The 21,714-nt window shown below is 49.8% G+C and overlaps 1 protein-coding gene across 5 annotated transcripts in view; it reads left to right on the top strand.

Moving 5' to 3' along the window:
- The window catches only part of MROH1 (maestro heat like repeat family member 1), a 2,054,050-nt gene that overhangs the window by 1,355,308 nt on the left and 677,028 nt on the right, over positions 1-21,714 (top strand). For all 5 annotated transcript variants that reach the window (XM_078686516.1, XM_078686513.1, XM_078686514.1 and 2 more), the window contains one exon: positions 11,062-11,197. In XM_078686516.1, coding sequence (XP_078542642.1) covers positions 11,062-11,197 — 136 coding nt within the window. The remainder of the gene's footprint in view (positions 1-11,061; positions 11,198-21,714) is intronic.

Genomic DNA, 21,714 nt, shown 5'->3' with positions numbered 1-21,714 from the left:
TGTTCATCCTTGGTGTTCCCCTTCCCCCTGACTGGCAGCCAGGTGAAGAGGACTGGGAGGGATCTGTTGACCCTTTGGCAGACAAGCTGGAAGAGCCAGACTGGAGAGAGGAGTTTGGTGATGCCAGTTGTCTGTATACGTCCCCAGACCCTGGTATACCTTTCCCACCCCTACTGTGGCTATGGAGGATGGAGCCTCATACGCTGTGGTGTTGCGTAGGGCAGCTGAGGCCTTGAGCGTCTTGCGGTGGCAGTCAGGATTAACCTCCTGTTTGATGTGCTTCAGCCACCAGCAGCCTCTTCGGAGCCCCTGCTGCCTTTCAGTGAAGCCCTCACGGACATCCTACTGGGCACTTGGTCCAAACCCAGCACGGGGGCTCCTGTGGACAGGATGATTGCCCAACGCCACCTCCCGGCGACTCACTTTTCCTCTCCCAACAACTACCCCAGCGAGCTTAGTGGTCCAAGCCTCAACCTCCAAAGGCACGTTCCCTACTGCTCCCTCAGGGAATCCAAGAAGCTGGACCATCTTGGGAAAAAGATGTTTTCTTCCGCCAGCTTAGGACTGCGGTCAGTGAACACCACATGTCTCTTGGGCCATTATTCTCACTCTGTGTGGGACATGGTCGCACAAGTGCTGCCACAGTGCCCAGAGGAGGCCCGGACTGTTCTCTCCCGTGTGCTTGTCGAGGGTAGAGACGCAGCGAAGTTAGCCATCTGCTGTGGGCTGGACACCACTGACTCGCAAGGCAGAATGATTTCCACGTCAGTAGCCCTGAGACACTACGCCTGGCTGAGGTCCACTGGCATGTCCAATCAACACTTTTGGACATGCCCTTTGATGGCCGTCGCCTGTTTGGCGACAAGGTACACAATGCACTTGATCGCTTCAAGGACTCTAGGGCTACAGCCAGATCCTTGGGCCTTGCTACCACCTCACGGCATGTGCAGTCTGCCTTTCGCCCCCTTTTGTGGCTACGGAAGAGGTGCCACACCACATTCCAACAAGCGCCGCAGGCCAGCGCAAGCTGCTCAGCCTCTGCACAGCCGGGGACGTGGGACCTAACGCTGTTGGTCTGGGGGACAGCGAGCGGGCTAGCCCACCAATGCCCCCTCTGCAGCAGCCTCCAAACATTCCTAGTCTGGCCTTTCAGGGCCACCAGTTACCAGTGGGTGGAAGGTTGCGCCATAACCTCCCCCACTGGCACTTTATCTAGTTGGACAGGTGGGTTTTGCAGATAGTCCGAAGGGGCTACCCCTCCATATGCACCTACATTCCATCGCATGTAGGAGGATCACTTGGCCCTTCTCCGCCAGGAAGTCCAAGCTCTCTTGGCCAAGGGAGCTATTGAGCATGTCCCTGTCCCCCAAAGTAGGTTGAGGTTGCTACTCCCACTACTTTCTAGTGCCCAAGAAGGACAAAGACCTGCTTCCTATCTTAGATCTCAGGGACGTCGACCGCTTCCTCCGGAAGAAGAAGTTCAGGATGTTGACATTGGCTCAGGTCCTGTCTGCCCTCAACCCTGGAGACTGGATGGTAGCGTATTTTCACATCCCCGACCTACTTGCCCACCGGTGTTACCTCCGGTTCACGGTAGGGCTTAAGCATTTTCAGTTTATCATGCTCCCCTGTGGCCCTACCAGTGCCCCTCAGGTTTTCACGAACGTGATGGCGGTGGTTGCAGCTCATCTGCGCAGATCAGGGGTTCCAGTCTTGCCCTATCTCGACGACTCGTTATTGAAGGCGAGTTCGCCCTGGCTGTCGTCACCCACCTCCAGACTACGGCGGACCTCCTGCATTCGCTGGGGTTCACAGTCAACGTGCCAAAGTCACACCTGAGCCTGTCTCAAAAGCTCCTTTTTCATCGGAGCGGTTCTGGACACAGCGCAGTTTCGGGCATATCCTCCCGATCAGCAAGTCCAGGATATTTGGGCTATGTTACTGATGTTCCAGCCTCTGTCCCGGATTTCGGTGAGAATGACCCTGAGGCTGCTGGGCCTCAAGGCCTCCTGCATCCTGTTGGTGGAATTGAAGTTCCAGTGGGTGCAGCATCAGGGGAATCTTTCCAATGTCATCCAGATCTCTGCAGGGACTGCACATCAGTTGCAGTGGTGGCTCACAAACCAGGATTGGGTCAACGGCAGATCCCTCGCCCTTCCCCAACCAGTGTTCACGGTTTGACAGACTCTTCACTTCTGTGATGGGGCGGCCACATGGGAGAGGCGGAGATCAGAGACCTGTGGTCCCCGACGGAGTCCGGGCTGCACATCAATCTTCTGGAGCTCTGGGTGATTCGTCTAGCACTGAAGGCATTCCTTCCTGCTATCACAGGAAGAGTCGTACAGATGTTCACAGACAACACTTCCACCACGTGATGCTGCAACAAATAGGGTGGAGTGGGGTCGTGGACTCTCTGTTCAGAGGCCCTTCATCTCTGGAAGTGGCTGGAACATCAGGGGAAGTCCCTGGTGGTTCAACACCTGACATGTTCCCTGAACACCAGGGCGGACAAACTCAGCCTCCATTGCATGATGGATCACAAATGGCGTCTTCACTCTGAGGTGGTCTCTTTCAGCAGTGGGGAGAGCCTTGGTGAGAGTCTATTCGCCACCAGAGAGAACGCACAATGTAAGCAGTTCTGTGCATTGGAATTTTCAAGGCGGCACTTCGCTAGGCGATGCTTTTCGTCGCGAGTGGAGTTGCGGTCTTCTAAATGTTTTTCCGCCTATATACCACTTCTGCCCAGAGTGCTGAAGAAGATCAAGAGCAACCGGGCCCAAGCCATTCTTGGGCCCGCTCCGAAGCCACCGAGATCTGCGGCGTACCAGCCCAACCATCTCTCAGCCCAACGTTGTTCAACATCTACATGGCACCACTCGCCCACGTCGCCCGACAGCACGACCTAAACATCATCTCCTACGCCGACGACACGCAGCTGATCCTCTCGCTCACCAAGGACCCCCAAACAGCAAAACCAACCTCCATGAAGGAATGAAGGCCATCACAGACTGGATGAGGAACAGCCGACTGAAGCTGAACTCGGACAAGACGGAGGTCCTCATCCTCGGCTCCACCCCCTCGGCCTGGGACGACTCCTGGTGGCCGACGGCACTAGGAGCACCCCCCACACCCACCAACCACGCACGAAACCTAGAGGTCATCCTCGACTCCACACTCTCCATGACAAAGCAGCTCAACGCCGTCTCCTCCTCCTGCTTCAACACACTCTGCATGCTTCGCAGGATCTTCAAGTGGATCCCCACCGAAACTAGAAGGACGGTCACCCAGGCCCTTGTCAGCAGCAGACTGGACTACGGCAACGCACTCTACGCAGGAGCCCCGACCAAACTCCTAAAACGACTCCAACGCATTCAGAACACCTCCGCACGCCTGATCCTCGACATCCCCCACCGCAGCCACATCACACCCCACCTGAAAGACCTGCACTGGCTCCCCATCAACAAGAGGATAACCTTCAAGCTCCTCACCCACACACACAAAGCACTCCACGACACCGGACCAGCGTACCTCAACAGACGACTCAGCCTCTACACCCCCGCCCGCCAGCTCTGCAGACCACGCCCTCGCCACCTTCCCCCGCGTCCGAAGAGTAACCACCGGCGGCAGATCATTCTCCCACCTCGCCGTCAAGACGTGGAACACCCGCCCCATCCGCCTACGGCAGACCGAAAACCTTCTAACCTTCAGGAGACTCCTCAAGACCTGGCTCTTCGAACAGTAGCAGTACCCCACCCCTAGCGCCTTGAGACCCTCACTGGTATGTAGTGCGCTTTACAAATGCTATGATTGATTGATTGATTCTTGTGGCTACGGACTGGGCATGAAGAGTCTGGTATTCCGAGCTCTTGAACATGGTCATCGATCCTCCGATCAGACTGCCCCTTCGGGAGGATCTTCTGTCGCAGCAGTAGGGCAGAGTTCTCCACCAGAACCTGTCTCACCTCCACCTCCTTGCGTGGAGTTTGAGCGGCAACAGTTGACAGCCTTCGACCTTCCTCCCGAAGTTTGTAATGTTATCTTGGCAGCCAGGCGTCTCTCTACTAAAACAGTATATGCCTGTAGATGGAACTAATTTGTGGCACGGTGCACATCAAAGGCTGTGGATCCTCTTTCTACCCCCCTTTCTGAGGTTTTCCTCTTCCTGCTTTCTTTGGCCCAGCAGGGCTTTGCTCTGGGCACATTTAAAGGGTATCTTCCAGCCACTTCGGCCTTCCTTCGCCTTCCTGATCTGCCTTCTCTTTTCAAGTCCCCTGTTGTACATTGTTTTCTTAAGGTCATTACTCATCGGTTTCCTCCATTTCCTTTTGTAATGCCTCAATGGGACTTGAATCTTGCTCTAACGTATCTTATGTGCGCAATGTTTAAGCCGCTGCATAATTGTCCTCTAAGGCTTCTGACGCTGAAAACTGCCTTTCTGGTTGCCATCACCTCTGCTTGCAGGGTGAGCGAGCTTCAGGCCCTGTCTTCAAAAACTCCTTTCCTTGCTGATCAACTGGACAAGGTTGTCTTTCAAACCAGACCTTCTTTTCTCCCTAAGGTGGTTACTTCCTTTCATATTGGGCAGACCGTCACTTTGCCCACCTTCTTCCCGATGCCACATCCTTTGAAGGTGGAAGAAAGGCTCCACCATCTGAATCCAAAACGTGCACTGTCCTTCTATTTAGATCGCACAAAACAATCCCTGGCGGATAATCAGCTCTTTGTTGGCTATGTGGGTGCGAAGAAAGGTCGGGCCGTGCAAAAACAGACCAAGTCAAGGTAGGTCTTCCTTTGCATTAAGATTTGCTATTCCTTGGCATAGAAAGAACCTCGGGTAGGACTGAGCGCCCATTCTACCAGGGCGACGGCAGCCACTACCACTTTGGGACGCGGAGTTCCCCTCCATGACATCTGTCAGGCAGCTACGTGGGCATCACTGCTCACGTTTAGTAAGCATTATTGCGGGAGAGACGGTTTCTTTGGCCGTTCGGTTCTCCATGACTTTCTGGTGTGAACTTGGTTCGCAGACCCACCTCCGGGGTTGGTATTGCTGGGGTATGTATTCTAAGGTAAGGATTCTATAACTAATAGTCTCTTTCAGATGAACAACCTACTTACCCTACTTACCCTCGGTAACAAATATCTGTTAGAGACCTATATTAGTTATAGATTCCTTACCGCCCCACCCATCCTCCCCGTTCTGCGAACTGACTTCTAGTGTTATGGACTCCCTTTCAGGGCCCTAGTTTTGTGCACCAGTGGTCAGTGTCTTGCATGGCTCTGTGCTTCTGGCATGGAATGTCGTGTAAAAGAACTGACGTCAACGTGCAGGGACAGGGTCAAAGTAGATACCGCTACATCACTACGGCGACCACGACGCGGACTACAAACAGAGTCAACCGACGCCACGTACCAACGCGCAGGGGTACTGCTGAGAAACAATTCACCGGATCAAGACTGACTCCTGGGGTAATTCTAAGGTAAAGAATCTAGAACTTTTATATGTCTCTTACAGATATATTGTTACAGAAGGTGAGAAACTTGTACATTAGAGACTCAGTCTAACTGCAGATTACTCAACAACCATCCCATCCTCCCCTTTCCGTGAATTGGACTACCCTTTAATAAGATCCCAAGTCTAGGAAAATGCACACTTAAATAAAGCCAATTTGCTGTTGGGGCTCTGCGACTGGGGCCACGGACAGTCTCGGAAGCACTTGATGTCAGCTGCAAGAGTAGTGCCTATATTGGCTCCGCACATCATTTACAGAGCAGAATAGTGTCAGTACAAAGCTGCTTGGCAGGCACTACTAAAATGCTTCCTAATACAGCCTGATGTTTTGGGAATATTCAAAAGATGAAAAATCTGCAGTTAGAGGGATCAGAAAGAGCTTTACGAAAGAGAAGTAATTATTTCTTTTCAACAAAAGATACTTGAAGACATCAGTCATAACACATAATGCTAGAACCAGTCTGCATGCTTCCTTCATGGCCAAATAATTTTAGGTGTTATCAGGCATCCTGCTGTTTTCAATGTTCTGCTCTTTTACGGAGCATTACAAACAAATTAACCAGTATTTTCCTAGTTTTTTGCAACCTCTTTCAGTCGGTTTTCACAGAATCTGCTGACCTAACTTACCTTGTAACCTTCTATCCATACGTTCTAACATGTCGCTAAGCTATTTTTTTCAAACCAAATTAACCTTATTTATAATTTTAAAAATGATGCAAAAGTCACATCCAACTTCAATAAAGATACTCAAGAAAACTGGAAAATGTTAAGTTGTTAGCAAGTCAAAGCAAAGGGGTTAGCAGGTGCGCTCTAAATGTACTCCTTTTGTGCCGGTCTTCAGATATGCCCTATTACAGGCTCACTTTTACTATATTCAAGTTTCTTTCCTTTTTTATTTTTAGGCAAATTCCCCTTTTGTCATTGTGAGCTTACTTATACAATAGTAAATACCTTTCCAAAATGCTACTTTTTGAATAACTACAGAAGATCTGATTGCTTGTTTGGATGGGAAACCCTTTCAAGTAACTTTTCTTGATCTGGAAATTCTCCTATGGGTGACTATCATGCTGTAAGAGGCTGGCTTTGTATATACTATATCAGAGTAAGGTATAGTGTGGACAGAGTCCAGTGGATCCCCAGAGACTTTACAGAGGCTCAAGTAGATAATACTCTCTTTTGTGGTAGTGTTGGTGAGCAATTAATTATCATAGGGCAGTGCTAAGCATTTGTTGTACACACCCAGGCAACAAATGATTACACACACTCAATGACTACATCCAAGACCAGTGGATTGTAAAAATATGACTTCCTGTATTTTTATTTCTTAGAACCAAATATACTTTATTGCAGTAAAATATGTTTTGCACTTTCACAGTTTTTCAATAAATAAAGGGGACACTACATTTTTCAATCAATACAATGTTATCCTATTGGAGGAAACACAATCGTCACTATGTAGGTAAGTAAACAATCTATAATATTGAGTTTCTGGATAAAGGATCATTACCAGATAAGTTTCAGGCTGGTGACAAACTGCCGGGTGCAGAAATAAAACTCTGGACCTGCTGCCAGTGTTATCCAATGGAGAAAGGGGCATCAAAGAGGTACTACTTGCACATGAGTTGCACAGTTTTGGAACCCATTTTTAGGGAATTACCATAAGCACAGGGGGGCCACAAGGCAGCACCAAACTTACACCTCCTGCGGCACTGGGGGGGTGGGTGGGGGTGCTGGCTGCAGAGTCCCAACACAGCGTTGAGCGCCCAATGCAAACCAATGGGGAATCTCGAACTTGGAAAAAGGCTGCAGGCTTAGGCCACGAGGCCGATCAATGGAAACCTACAGCTACACAGTTAAGTTAGGATGTGCTAGAGCATCGAGACACCCTCTGTTGTTCTTCCTAAGGGCTCCAGGAGCAGGGATTTCCGGGTGCAGGGCCGTCTTTTGGCGTTTGAAGTCAGCTTACCAGTGCAGTTGTGGTTGGTGGAGGGGGTAGTCATGCAAAGGCTGAAGGCATCGATGTGGAATCCGATAGGGGTCAACCCACGAAGGATTTTTTTCTCAGAATCATTGAGGAACTTATTTCTGAACCGGTGGTGCCGCCATTCTATGATGTTCCTGCTTGGGGGTAGGTGTGAACCACCTCCACCAAGAGCAGGCTTTTGATGCTGATCCATGAGCAAAAGGCTCGAACCTCAGGGTGTCAAACCTATCTAGAGTCGGGTATAGACCAGTCAGGCACACACTAGTGGGTTGGTAGGATTTCAGGGGGCACACCTCTGAGGTGCCCTCTGAGTGCATTTATGAATGAATCCAGCACTGGCATTAGTGCGGGCCTATTAATCTGAGATGTTTGGTCCCAAAATCTTGTTGTTTCATGAAGTTGTCATGGAGCTGTGGAACTCGTAGTGACAAGCTCCTAGCCTATGTACTTCGTATAGCTTCACTGTGCACTTAAACGGTCTAAGAATGGACTTCGACACTATAGGAGCATATCTGCTCATGCAGTTATGTCCTCACTTGAGGTATAGCGCACCCTGCCTTAGGGCGGTATGTTCTGCTGTAGGGGTAGCTTACCTATGCCTCTTGCAGTGCCTGTAGGCCTGGCACACAGGGATGTGTGCCAGGTTGACTCGTCACTTTTATCTGCACCAAAACACGCAGTCTGCAATGGCAGTATGCATGTGTTTGGTGAGTGGTCTCTTAGGATGGCACACTACATGAGGGTGCATCAAGATGAACCTCACGGTCAGGGGCTGGCTCTTTGGAGCGACAATTCACGGTCAGGGGCTGGCACTTTAGAACGACGATTCTGGAGATGCTGGGCCACTCCTGAGGTGGGTCTTCTAGAGTCCTGAAGTCCTTCATCTGGTGCTGGCTCGCTGTAAAGTTGGAGTCCGCCTGGACTTCGTTGTTTTGATTTTTGCCACAAGGGGTCCAGTAAACCGGATATTAGTGCCTTACAGCTCCAGTGGATCCAGATGCCTCAAAACTTGGTGCAGAGGCTGAGCTGACCCTTCAGAGCAGGTGTAACATTCACTGGAACTTGGAGACGTCAGTTTAGCTGGGGTCCTAGATGACGCTGGACCGGACTGGCAGATAGTACCTTTATCTCGAGGGAGTTCTTTGGCCACTTACAAAGTGCTGATGACCCTTCAGGGTTTGTGGAGACCACCCAGTGACGAGACGAGCTGGAAGATGGCGATTGTCGAGTTCTGTGGCAGCAGGCAGGAGTTTGTGCCTAAAGTCCACCACAAAGTCTGCAGTTCTCGGTCCAACAGTGTTTATTCGTTTTTCTTCTTCTTGTGTTTGTGGAATCTAGGTTTAGGGCCTGGGCCTGGCCCCCTAAATGCTAAATTTAGGGGTGTTTATAAGGGATTGACGGGTAGTAGCCAATGGGCCCCTCACCTGGCATGTCTACACCCCAAATGTCATGCCCATCTCTTGTGGGAGAGCGACATAGCCTAGCCCCGATTGGAAAAGGCCCACCATCTTTAAGATGGTGGGCACTGAAAATGTATTTCACCTAGCCTCCAGCACCTGAAGTGTGGATGGGTTTTCCTGCTTGTCTTCCTACCAAACGGGGGTGAGGACAGGAGGGGGGGCTGCTCTTCTATCAGGAGAGGCTAGGGTCTTGTTTCAAGGGCAGAAAGGCTTTTAAAGCTTCCCGCTGCAGATGGCTCTTCTTGACCATGGGAAGGTATGAACACCTCTGCCCAGGTTAGGCTTTACTCTCGACCTCTGGGCGCGCTGGTCCTCATCCCATGAGGTCAGAACTCTGTCTAGTGGTGACAGGCTGGCTTAGACCAGTTGGTGACCACAGTAAGGAATCAGTACAGGTTGAGATGAGATGAGGTGTTTGGTACCAAACATTCCATAATACAGTGAAGCCATGAAGCCATCATGGAGTTGGAGACCTTGTACTGATGAGGGACCCAGCCCATGTACTCTCTATGGCTTCCCTGCCCACTTACAATATCCAAGGATTGATACAGATGTTGTTGTGGCATATCTGCTCATGCAGATATGTCCTCACGGGATATTTAGTGCACCCTGCCTTTAGGGCTGTAGGGCCTGCCATAGGGGTGTCTTGCCTATATCCCATGGAGTGTCTGTGGCCATAACACACAGGGATGTGTGCCATGTTGACTCTTCGATTTTTCTGCACCAAGGCACGCTGTCTGCATGGCAGTGTGCATGGCCTTGGTGAGGGGACCTCTGGGTGGCGCTATTCATGCTGCTAACCTTGGGGGTCCCTCTTCAGTGCAAGTGCCCTAGGTATCAGGTGTACCCTTTACTAGGGACTTAAAAGAATTACTGAAGTTATGCCCATTGGTAAACAAAAAGTACAGTTTTGGGAAAGACCGTCTGGCACAGGAGACCTAGTTTGCAAGGGATCCAGTGCACTTCTGGTCGAAATTGTATCTTTTTCCAGGCAAAAAGTAGGGGCTAACAATGTCCAAAAGAAACACTTTTCTACATTGAGTATTACTGCTTTGCTATGACATATGCAGGCGACACACAAATAGTGGGTGAACAACCTTTACAACGAAACTTTTACAACGCACTACCATTACAACGCGGTCATTACAACGCAAACCATTACAACGCATTGCGCTGGGGGGCGCTCTAGGATAGGGAATATATTTAATTTACTATCCAAAACCTTCCCTACTATCCACGGGGACTGGAGTTGGAATAGTAAATTAAATAAATCACTATCCAGCGCCTAAAAGCACTATGCGTTGTAATGGTATGCGATGTAAAAACCGCGTTGTGAAGGCAGGCGTTGTAATAGCCTGCGTTGTAACGTCATACATCCAAATAGTGGTGTCTATTTAATCAGATGTTGATTAAGTGGCCAGTAAATATAGAAACTGCATGACTAAAAGTATATTAATGCAAGAAAATTGCTTAAGTTAAACTCTGAAAAGATGGATGCTATCCTATTCGGCTCTGATACTTCCTTCTGGGATACGTCTTGGTGGCCCTTCAACAGTAGCCCTCTTCCTTGTCTGGTTCAGAAAGTGGGGGTGTTGTTTGATGGACAGCTTTGCTTCTCTGATCATATCAACCAGGTCACATCCTCCTGCTTCCATCTCCTTAAAGTGCTAAGGGAAGTGTTTCCATACATTCCCCTGGAAATGCAAAAGATGGTAATCTAGCATTAGTACTACCTAGGATAGACTATTGCAACGCACTCTATTTGGGGATCCAGAAACGACTGCAACTGAAGCTGCGATCACTTCAAAATGCAGCTGCTCGTCTGCTGCCTAAAATACGGATATAGAATTCCATCTCCAGTGCATTTACTACATTCAGAAATGAGAGAAGTTAAGGAGTGCTCATTACAAACTGTTCATATGTAGGTATGCTAAACATAGGCTGCTCACTTGAGCTTTGGTACAGCTTGAAGTCATAACGTTCCACAGTTTAATATGAATAGTACATTGTGCATGCATACTCCTGCCTTATGAGTAATGCAAAGATGTTAGACATCTGCTTCACTGTATTAACATTTAATTTTTTTAATTCTATTTTTTACACAGACTGTGATGCCATTCTATAACCTGGGCCTTTTGATTGGGCGCCTGTCTTCCAGGTGTTCTGATTCGCATCCCAACATTCGCAAACGTACTGTGGACTGCCTCTACTATCTTCTTTATATTCAGCTACGTTACGAAGGTATGGATGCTTCTATTATCCTAACATTCACTCCTTGGTTCAGGACTATCTGGTTGCAAATGTTTACTCAACCTCTAGTGAGCTCTCTTCCGTAGCCGCCCTCTCCAGGTATCATCTTCCAGCATTGCTTGGATTAATTAAAACATAAACCGTGAACAATAGGATCATTGGTGTGTTTTGGATTTCAAGTATTAACATATTTTCATTCTGTGCATGATTGGTCTGAAACTATACAGCAATTCATGTGCTGGTGAGTACTCTGCATATGCACTGGTGTGTGTCCCTGCTGCTCAGGCTTGATGGTGCCAGGACATGAACCTTCCTGTGACTGATGAACAGTGGTCATACTGCTGTGCCAAACTACCCGCTGTGCCTTATACACTATAAGTTCTTACCTAGGCAGTCCCACACTCCCTCACATCTTAAGCACATAGGACTGCGTGAGGAGGTTAATTGCTTGCGATGTTCTGCACCCCAGGCCTAGTTTTTGCACCTGGCTTGGGAATGCTCCTTAATCATGAACTACTGGTGCATGGTGCACTGTAACTTCCAGGAAATTATCGGTCATCCACTTCCCTTTACTCCGCTGTTCTGCCTCCTTAGATATGGGATGCTTGTGCCATCCACCTCTCGCCATCTCATTGCAATGCTTTTAATATTAGCGAAGCACAATCTGGCCAGGAACTGGGGTGGAAGCGTGGTTCCCTTGGTGTCGACATGGCTGAGAGGTGCTGCTTAATGTCAGGGCCAGCTGGCCCACTTCTGGGGTATGATGCCTCTCCAGTCCCACCCAAAAGACATCTGGGATCCATTTCTATACTTTATGCGTACACAAGCTTCCACCCCACCTGTAATGCCAGTGGAGTAATACTAGCACCCGACACCAATACAGTACGACTATGTGTTTAAGTAAATTGGCGCTGCACCAGGGCATTAAAGCAGCTCTGTTAAATGTGGAAAGTGTGAACGCTGTCGGAAATGCTAATATGAAACATGTCATACTTGGCATGCTGTTTTTCTCTTCATCATAATGTATTTACAAGAATTATTTTTCCCCTTTCCCTCCCCTTTTTTCTTTTCTCTCTACCTGTGCCTGATGATGTGGATCTCACAGTGTAATATGTATGTTGATATGCCAATAAAGAAATTAAAAATAAAACAATACTGCTGAAATTCCGGTGGCACTGGATTTAGCAATACCTACGTGTACTGGGCCTCCATATCTGATAGAGACTACTAGCCGCAAATTCCTTAACGTAGAATTATCCCCAGGCGTGAGACTGGATCCAGAAAATGTTGCGACAGCATCCCTGCACGCTGGGGTGATGGCACCACGCAACTCTGCCCTGACGTCTGTGTATATGACGTCAGCGAGGTCACATAAGTCTGACCCCAGCGCCAATGCCAGTTTTTTCCTTTTCCTTGTGCAACGCGGATCCGGATCGTGCTCCTGGCCCGTTTTGGGCCTTTCCCTTTTCACTTACTGCGTGTTGTGGGAACAGTGTGCGAATGCCTTCGGGCATTATGACTTGCTCGTCTTGTGCGCGCCAGATGTCAGCGACGGACCCTCACCCCATCTGCATCTTATGTTTGGGGGAGCACCACAATACCACAGACTGTGAGGCGTGTCAGCAGATGAAGCCGAAGTCCCGGTGGGAGCGCCGTAAGAAACTCCTTTCGGCACACATGTCCAGGTCGGCGGCGGCGCCGCGTCCGTTTCCCGTGGAGGGTTTCAAGAACCTCCGTCTTCGACATTGTCCGTCTCCCAGACCACAAGAGCATTGCTCACCTGTTGGTAAGTGTCACAGTTTGTCCCCAAGGGCTGTTTCTAGGCCTGTCGGCGGCAGGCTCTCCGCAGGTGGTGCAGCCCCGTGTGTCGTCCCCCTATCCACCGTTTCCCGGTGTGGGGGCGACTAGAGCCCAGATGGAGACATATGCGGTGGCCTTGCAGACCTCGTTGGCTTCTCCTTCTCCTCCTGGGACGTCTGCGGATCCCTTGCCATGTGCGGGGCCTTCTGCAGCGTCGCCGGTGGCCCCTGCACCGACTGGTTCGGATCCAGGTTCGAATGATGTGGTGTTGTCGAGGTGCCCTTCAGGGTTCCCTCCGTTGGACCACGGCGCCTCTGCCTTGCCGCAAACCCCCACTGGGGTCCCTGTGGTGTTGCGGGAGGTTGCCGGGGCTCAGGGCATGTCCCCGAGTCCCCCTCAGCCCTCTGGGCAGGCGGCGGCTTTGTCCGTGGTGACGCCCATTAGGCGTCGCCGGCTGCTGGACCTAGCGGCGCCACAGGGGCTGGTGGAGGGCCCTGCTCGTCACTTCGCGGGACGAGGCTGGCGGGGGACCCCTCGTCCCTCCCCGGGCCCCTCTCGCCCCTCCACGCAGGCGGCTGCCTCGTCGGAGGTCGAGTCGACGCCTTTCTGGCACCATTCCTTCGTCACCCCGGCTATGACCCAGCCTCGGTCCCCTGCGCCGTGCGCTGTGGCGGAGGTTGTTCCGGCGTCTCCCTCGGCACCGGGCGATGCTGACCTGCCTCTGGCTGCGGACTCTACGGCGCCAGGCCGGCATCGGGTCATTGACTCGTCTTCGGACGCCTCCTCTTCTCCAGAGGTGTGGCACTTGCTGGTTTCGTACTCGCCGGAGACGGGCCGCCGCGTCGTTGCTTTTTCCTTGACGTCGTCTAAGGATGGCTCCTCGCCGTCACCGTGGCCACGGTCTTCGCCGGAGGTACCACAGGTTCCCCAGTCCTCGGTTCCTCTTCCTCCTTTCCAGACCTGGCCTTTACTTCCTCCAGTTGGCTTGGGAGACGGCCGCCATAGTTTGCAGCCGTCGCCTACAGAGGAGCTGCTTTCTCTACCGCGGTGCTGCCTTCGCTCACGCGGTTTCCACGGCTGTGGGAATTTTGTGCATGGGTGATCCAGCTGCCCATTTCCCCGGGGATCATCTTCTGGAGGTCCTCCATCAGGGCTCTGGTGGTAGGGAGCTGCTGCTTCCCTTCAAAGGTTCGCTCCGTTCTTCTCTTTTGGGGGGTTGGGGCCGCCTCGCCAAGAGGGGCCCGGTGCCCCAACACCTTCTGCACCGCCACCATCCGGCGTTGCGTGATCCAATGTGTCTTTCTCTCCACCCCTCTACTAGGGGCCCTCTTTTGCAGAATGCCTTTCTCTCACGGCTGCCACTGTTGTGTTCCCCATCACGGGAGGCCCGCTCCCTAAACTCCATGGTCAGACATCAACTTGAGATTTTTTATCTCTTAGGTGCCAGTAAACCAGATATGCTTTTATTATCAGAAACCTGGCTAACAGCTGACTCCAGCCCTGACATCTTAGCAGCTATACCTGATAACTACTACATCCTCCAGAGTAACAGGTCGGAGAATAAAGTTGGTGGTGGGGTGGCGGCCATAATTTCTCAGGCACATAAATTCACTTCTCTGACTATTGTAGGTATTCCTTCTGTTGATAACCTCCTTAAATTTGAATCTACCTCTTCCTATTTCATTTGTGCACTTTTCTACAGACCCCCTCTTCTTATGCCCTCTTTCCCTCAGTCATTTGGCAATGTAAATGCCGACCTGGCCATAAACCACGCCAGAGTACTGATCATCGGTGACTTTAACTATTGGCCACATGACCCACGGGAAAGCCTCTGTTCGGCTGAATTCACTGATCTTCTCACAAGTATGAACTACATCCAGTGTGTCAAGGTAGCCACACATATTAAAGGTCACATCCTCGATCAGGTTTGGACATCCAATCTTGAGCTGTCCAATGTACAAATTCTCCCTTGCCCTTGGTCAGATCATTACTGCATCTCCTTCACGATCCCTTGCTTTTCCCCCATGAAAGCCCCCCCTCAGAACCCACTATGGCTAGAAATTGGAACCGGGTAGATATAACAGCATTTTGCTCTCTTCTAGCCACTTCTTTGCCCAGAACCCCTATACTTTCTGCCCACCTGATATCTCCTCATACCCAGGCAGAACACATCAATGCCTGGTTGGATTCAGCCAGAGACTAGCAACACTGAAGAGAATCAAGCACAAAAGGCCCCATGATGCTCAGCGATGGTTCTCTGACATTCTAAAGGGAAAGAAATTAGCCCTGCGCCAGCTTGAGCGCACATGGAGACGAGTCTATTGCCCAGAAAATAAGGCCATCTTCACATCTTCACATTAGCCCTCAAAGATTATAAGAATATTATCCTTAAGTCTAAAACGGAATATTTTTCATTAAAAATCCTTGACCCAACCAACAAAGCCAAGGACATTTTCTCTGTTGTTGATGAACTGGTCAAACCTGACCGTGTCACACCAAAGCCCATTCCCTCTCAACTTCTGTGGGATTCCCTTAACTCCTATTTATTTGATAAAATTGCAATCATTAAAGCCAGCATTCCTAAAGCTGACGTCTCATCTGTTCCTTGTTGCCCACACATTAACCTCCACCATTTCGAGCAATTCCCCCCTATCACCCAGGAGTTCCTTTGCTCTCTTCTTCACAGGCTTCGCTCTGGCTCTCCTACTGACAGCTGCGCTCCTCATATCACTCAGAATATTTTCCTCCGCTATCCTGAACACCCTCTGTCGCTCCTCAACCACTCCCTCACTGCTGGCATTGTCCCTAATCTCTTCAAGAGTGCGGAGGTTGTCCCCGTTTTGAAGAAAATTGGTTCCAATCCACTAATTCCTAGCAACTTCCGCCCCATAGCATTACTACCCTATTTGGGAAAAGTTTTAGAGGCTCATATCGCAGATTGTTTGAGCTCTTTCATAGAGCATTCTCATTATCTTGACTCACATCAAGCAGGCTTTAGGCCCAAACATTCCACTGAGTCTGTTGTCCTGGCGGCTCTTGACAAAATAAGGAAGGGAGCGGATCAGAACATCACACGGGCTTTGGTGCTCCTGGATCTCTCCGAGCTCTCGGCGGCTTTCGACACCGTCGACCACCATCTCTTGGTCGACCGTGTCGAGAGCGCCAGGGTCCAGGGCCCCCCACTAAAGTGGATAGCATCCTTTCTTAGTAACCGCTATCAAGCGGTTCGCCTTGCCAATTTTTCATCTGTGAAGAGAAGAGTGACTTGTGGTGGGGTTCCTCAAGGGTCATCCCTCTCTCCTCTTCTCTTTAATCTGTATATCCTTCCTTTGATTCTGGCCCTACGCAAGATGGATGTCATCACTTTTAATGACGCCGATGACCTCCAGCTGGTTTTCAATATTGATTCCTCACCCGCCTCTATGGAGAATTTTCAAGCTACCATGACTTTCATCAGTAATTGGATGAATGAAAACCAGCTTAAACTGAATCCTGACAAGACTGAGCTGGTTCTTACTGGGGGTCTGGCCAACCCTTGGAATTCCAATTTTTGGCCTCAATCACTGGGTTGCCCACCTTTCTCTGCCAGCTCGGTTAAAAGTCTAGGGATTGGGAAAAAGAACATAACACCTCCAATATGACTTTGGACTGGGACAGAATCCACGTAACCCCATTCTATTATAAAATTTCACCGTTACTGTCACAGACTAAATGTATGCTGATAAACAGGACTTATTGGACGCCAGAGAAACTCTTCAAATTAAAACTTACGGATAGTCCCCTATGCTGGAATTGCAAATCAGACGTGGGTAACCTAGCACATATGCTTTTCCACTGTCCACTTTTGCAACAATATTGGGACGAGATATATAATTATATTCAACGCATTTTTCACTACAGACCCGCTAGGGAGTTTAGTTATGTTCTCCTAGGAGCGATTGATTCGAATATACTTAAAGAACAAGACAGACACCTCTTAGACCTTATGATCACTCTTGCGTGCAAAGTAGTACTCAGTAAATGGAAGAATGCTTCCGACGTATCTTTCAAAATCTGGCAGGAGTGGCTGGCATCACTGAGGGGTGCTGACAATGACGTCCTTTACTCATCTCCTTGGCAAAAACCCCACTCTAAACTATGGAGTCTGCTTGATTCCTTGGAGCTTTGCTATGATCCACCTTAAGCCTGATAACTCGCACAATGTCTTTATGTCGGTGAGATATGTATTCCCTCCTGCGCCATGAATCTACTGCTCTACCTTATGCTAAACATTTACTGTCACACAGTTGCTGCCTATTTATCCTTTATTCTTTATCTTTATCATTATTAAAATCATCAGTCACAACTCGTTCTGTTTGGAAGACAGGAAGCGTGAGGAGCGCCATCTGTGACTCAAGGTACCATGTCATGAATATTCTGTGTTTTATGTACATTGGCGTATTAATGATTCAATTTTAGCAATGTATGTAATTGCTCAAATTATATTAATTATTCCTCATTCCTCATTTGCCGATGTAACACCCCCATCTCATATATTCACTTTGTACTTTATTGTGAGGAAGAGGAAGAGGTGTGGCGCCGCGGCCAGGACGACTGGCGCTGGAATCTGGGGACCACGGTTCGATCCCCGGCTCCGGCGGCAGGTTAGCCCAGCACCATGTGACTCTGGGCAATAGCTCGCTTAATCTTCCCGACGGCCCCCCAGCGCCTAGAGACCCTTACGGGTGATTGTGCGCTTTACAAATGTGGACTTTACTTTACTTTACTGTGACTACCACAGCTGGATGATTTTCTTGGTTTGTAGCTATTATTCGTCTTCTTATTTTGTATTCTTAGATTTTTCTGTATCGTTTTGTATTAATTTTCAATAAAAAGGATTTGAAATCAAAAAAGAAAGTCTAGGTATCGTCATTAGCAGTGACCTTACCATGAAAGCCCAGATAAATTCTGCGGTCTCTGCTAGTTTCTTCCATTTGCGAAGAATTCGTAAAATAAGTAGATTCTTAACTCCCGAGGCTTTGATTCAAGTCATTTTGGCCCTTGTCATGTCGCGAATCGACTACGCCAATTCTTTATACATAGGAATCCCAGCATACCAATCACGAAAGCTTCAATTGGTTCAGAACCAAGCCGCTAGGCTTGTTTACGGCCAGCCTAAATCTCACCATGTCCAACCATTACTTAAGAGCCTTCATTGGCTCACTGTGACTCAACGTGCCTTTTCAAACTTGGTTGTATTACCTTCAAGGCCCTTCTCAATCAGGGTCCGACTTTCATCTCAACCGAAATACAGTGTTCTGTTCCTATTCGTGAGTTACGCTCATCCAATATGAACCTTTTGAGTCCCTGTCTATTTAAACGTAAAAAATATGGCGGTCTCAGATTTTCGTCCTTAGCCCCACAATTTTGGAATTCCCTCCCTCTGGATCTTCGTCTTTCCACTTCCTACTTCTCTTTTAGGAAATCTTTTAAATCTTGGTTGTTTGCTCAGGCTTTCAATTAGAGTATCCTCTGTGTCTGTTTGCATGTGTGTCCGCTTAGCGCCAAGAAACCGTTGGTGATCGTGCACTCAAGAAATATTTTTAACATAACTCCTGGGGGCTTAATATGTTCACCTCTACCAGTGCGGCTCTGCGGGCCCTTAACACTCTGTGTGTGTTTGGCTAGGGCCACTGCTTGCTTGTGGGACTCGGCGGAGTCCCTTATGTCTGCTGCTTCTCAGGAGGGTGCCTGTGTTGATCAAAATCAGATAAATACATTTTACACGACTAGGATGTTTGGTGTGCTTTGTTTTCGTTGTGCTTTGCTAACTGCATGTATTTCGGTTGCCCAGCTGGACACCTAGGAGTTTGATTGTATTTGACTGACTCACAAATAGTTGGAAACTAAAAACTTTGTCTGTATAAGTGAAATCCCTTGTTGACATCCTTCACTTTTAATGATTTATTGCCCAAGCCTACAAGGGTATATTGGGTTCACCAATTTTCTAGAAACATGTGTTGATCTGCGGCACCATGTGTTGGATGGCCGGGAGTTGGCGATGTTTATTCTTTGCTCCGCTCTGGACATTTCGGTGGTGCTTGGTCGTGCCATGGCTTCTTTGGTCATGCTTCGTCGACATGCCAGGCTTCGGGGCAGTGTGTTCCCGGAGAACGTTTGGGAACAGCTGGTGGACCTTCCCTTTGATGTCGCTCTTTTGTTCCATGCTCCTGCGGACTCGGCCATTCAGAGGTTCCTGGGAGGGCTTCGGCCTCCTCCTTCTCCTCCTCTTCTCCCTCAATGACCTGTGAGTTGATTCAGATTTTGGGAGGTGTTCTTCTGTTGAGGTGGGTCTCCCCTGTGTGTGTTCTGTGTGGTTACTGCGCAGTCAAGTCCTTTTGTTGGGACTGTGGTGCTGTTGGCTGCTGGTCCGGCCGCCTTTTTGGATTGGGATTTTTGGCTTTTATTGAGCCGTGTTGGCACTGAGATTAGGCCTATTGTTGTTCTTATTGGCTGATTGGCAAGCCGTCTGCGGGTTCTCCGCAGGTCTTTTCTGTTTCTCTGCTGCTGCGGAAAGGTTTTCGTAAGAGGGTTCCCATGTCTTGGGACGTAACATGCCCTATGTGGGGTACTGGTAGCTATTATGTGCTGGGGAGGTTTGGTCGCCTTTCGGGCCTCTGCTCTCGTGGCGTTACTGTATGTTGCAGGTGATGGTTTTTAAACTGCTTGCTGATGGTTTTTGGACTGGCTTGAGTTGCGCCTCGGGATGTCATTCTCCGGGGTCGCTGCGTTGCTGGCCTAGTCTGGCCTGCTGTATGCTGCCTTACGTCTTAGCTCTGCCTGATTCCACTTCTTAATTATTTTTGGGGCCGTGTGTGCGGACTCTTCCCTTGGGGTGTGTCCGGGGCCTTCTTGGCCTTCCTGGCCTCTGTCCTCGGCTGGCGTCTGGCTTGTCCTGGGTGTACCGTTCCGTGGTGTTGTCTGAAGCGGGCTGTGCATGCCGGTGCCGACCTGCTGTTCTTTTGTATCACTGTGCCTTCTTGGCACTTTAACGGACAGCCATCCTTGCCTTGTCCACTGCTTGAGGCTGGGGTGTGTTCGACCCTCTTCCAGTGGGCCCTGCCTTCAATTCTCTCTCTCCTCCATAGGGGTTGAGGTAGTTCTTGAGTTTCTTGTGCCTCCTCGGGCTCTGTCTGTCCCCGCGGGGTGTTGGGCAGTTTTCCCTGGGTTGCCTCGGGCTACCCTTCTGCTCCGTCTGCCTTATAGCTGAAGGCGCCGTTCTGTCTTGTCCATTGACTTCCGGCTGTGATAGGCTTGGCTGCCGTCTTCACTGGGTGTCCCCGGTGTGGAGGGCTTGCCTTCATTCTACCTCTTCTCCTTGGAGTTTCTAGGTTGCTCTTCTTCCTAGGTGCTCCTCTTCATTACATGGGCCTTGGGGCTTCTGGTGGAGATTCTTGATACCTTAAATGGGTGTGAGGCGCTCTGGCCTCCTTTCGCCTTACCCTCGTTTCTCCTGCTGATTGACGGCGGGCTGCCTCTCTTCTTGTCTTCCCGCATCCCCTTTGGGGTTGGCGATCTTCTAGATGCAGGGGTTCCCCTTGCCTGGGGGCACAGGGCTCTTCTGCCTGTCCGTTGGACTTGTCCCTGGTGGGACCCTTTGTTATGTCCAGGCTGGTGGGGTCCTCTCGCAGACCCTCGTTCTCATTGGGTATGGCTAGTGTATCTATTCTACGTTAAGGAATCTGCGGCTAGTAGTCTCTATCAGATGTACAAGTTACTTACCTTCGGTAACGATGTATCTGGTAGAGACGATTCTAGCCGCAGATTCCTTCACGGCCGCCCTTCCTCCCCGTTCTGCGAGGACCTTCGGCTTGGTCTTCTGCGTTCGCCTCCCTGTGGGTGGCTATATCTTCTGGGAGTGCATTCATCATATCTTTCCTGGCAGGATGTTTCGTCCTGTTTATTGTTCCATCCCTCCCCTTTGGCCATTGAAGGATGGGTTTATAGGTAACTCTGTGCCCTTACGTTCTGGTTGCTCTAGTTGGTGCCTGCCTTCCACCCCCTTCCCCCTTTCATTACTAGGGGTTCTGGCCCATCTGCTTTCCTCTTGGTTGGGGTTTTTTGACTGGGCCTCTGCCCTTTGTTCCTTGTGGGGGATGTCACATTCTTTGATGGGGTTGTCCTGAACTATTGTTGTTACTTGTTTGTCCCAGACTTGTTCCCCTTCATTGTCATTGGTTGGAGTTGTAATCCTGCTGCAGGTTCTCATGACATTTTTTCATATGTTCTTCTGTCTCCAGGGGGGCTATCTCCCTACTTGCAGGTTTGCTGCTCAGGGCGGTGCCCTGTTCTTTCTTCTTCTCTGCCTTTGGGTACTGCAGTGTCTGGCACTGCCCCTGATGGTGTTGTTCCTTACCATTCTCTTTTCCCATTTTTCTGCTCTTTCACACACTGTTCCTATACTCTCACAGTTTTGTCTATTGGCTCCGCGATGTGGGCGGAAAAGTTCTCCGAAGAAAACTGACGTAGTTGCGCCGGGGTGGGACTTATGTGATCTCGCTGATGTCACGTACGCGGACAACGTCAGGGCGGAGTCGCGTGGTGCCAGCCCCCCTGCGCGCAGGGATGCTGTGGCAAAATTTTCCGGATCCAGTCTCACGCCTGGGGATAATAATACGTTAAGGAATCTGCGGCTAGAATTGTCTCGACCAGATACATCGTTACCAAAG

The sequence above is a fragment of the Lissotriton helveticus genome, chromosome 4_1 (genome assembly GCF_964261635.1).
Source record: "Lissotriton helveticus chromosome 4_1, aLisHel1.1, whole genome shotgun sequence".
Taxonomy (NCBI): domain Eukaryota; kingdom Metazoa; phylum Chordata; class Amphibia; order Caudata; family Salamandridae; genus Lissotriton; species Lissotriton helveticus.
This window is presented reverse-complemented; position numbering and strand designations above follow the sequence as displayed.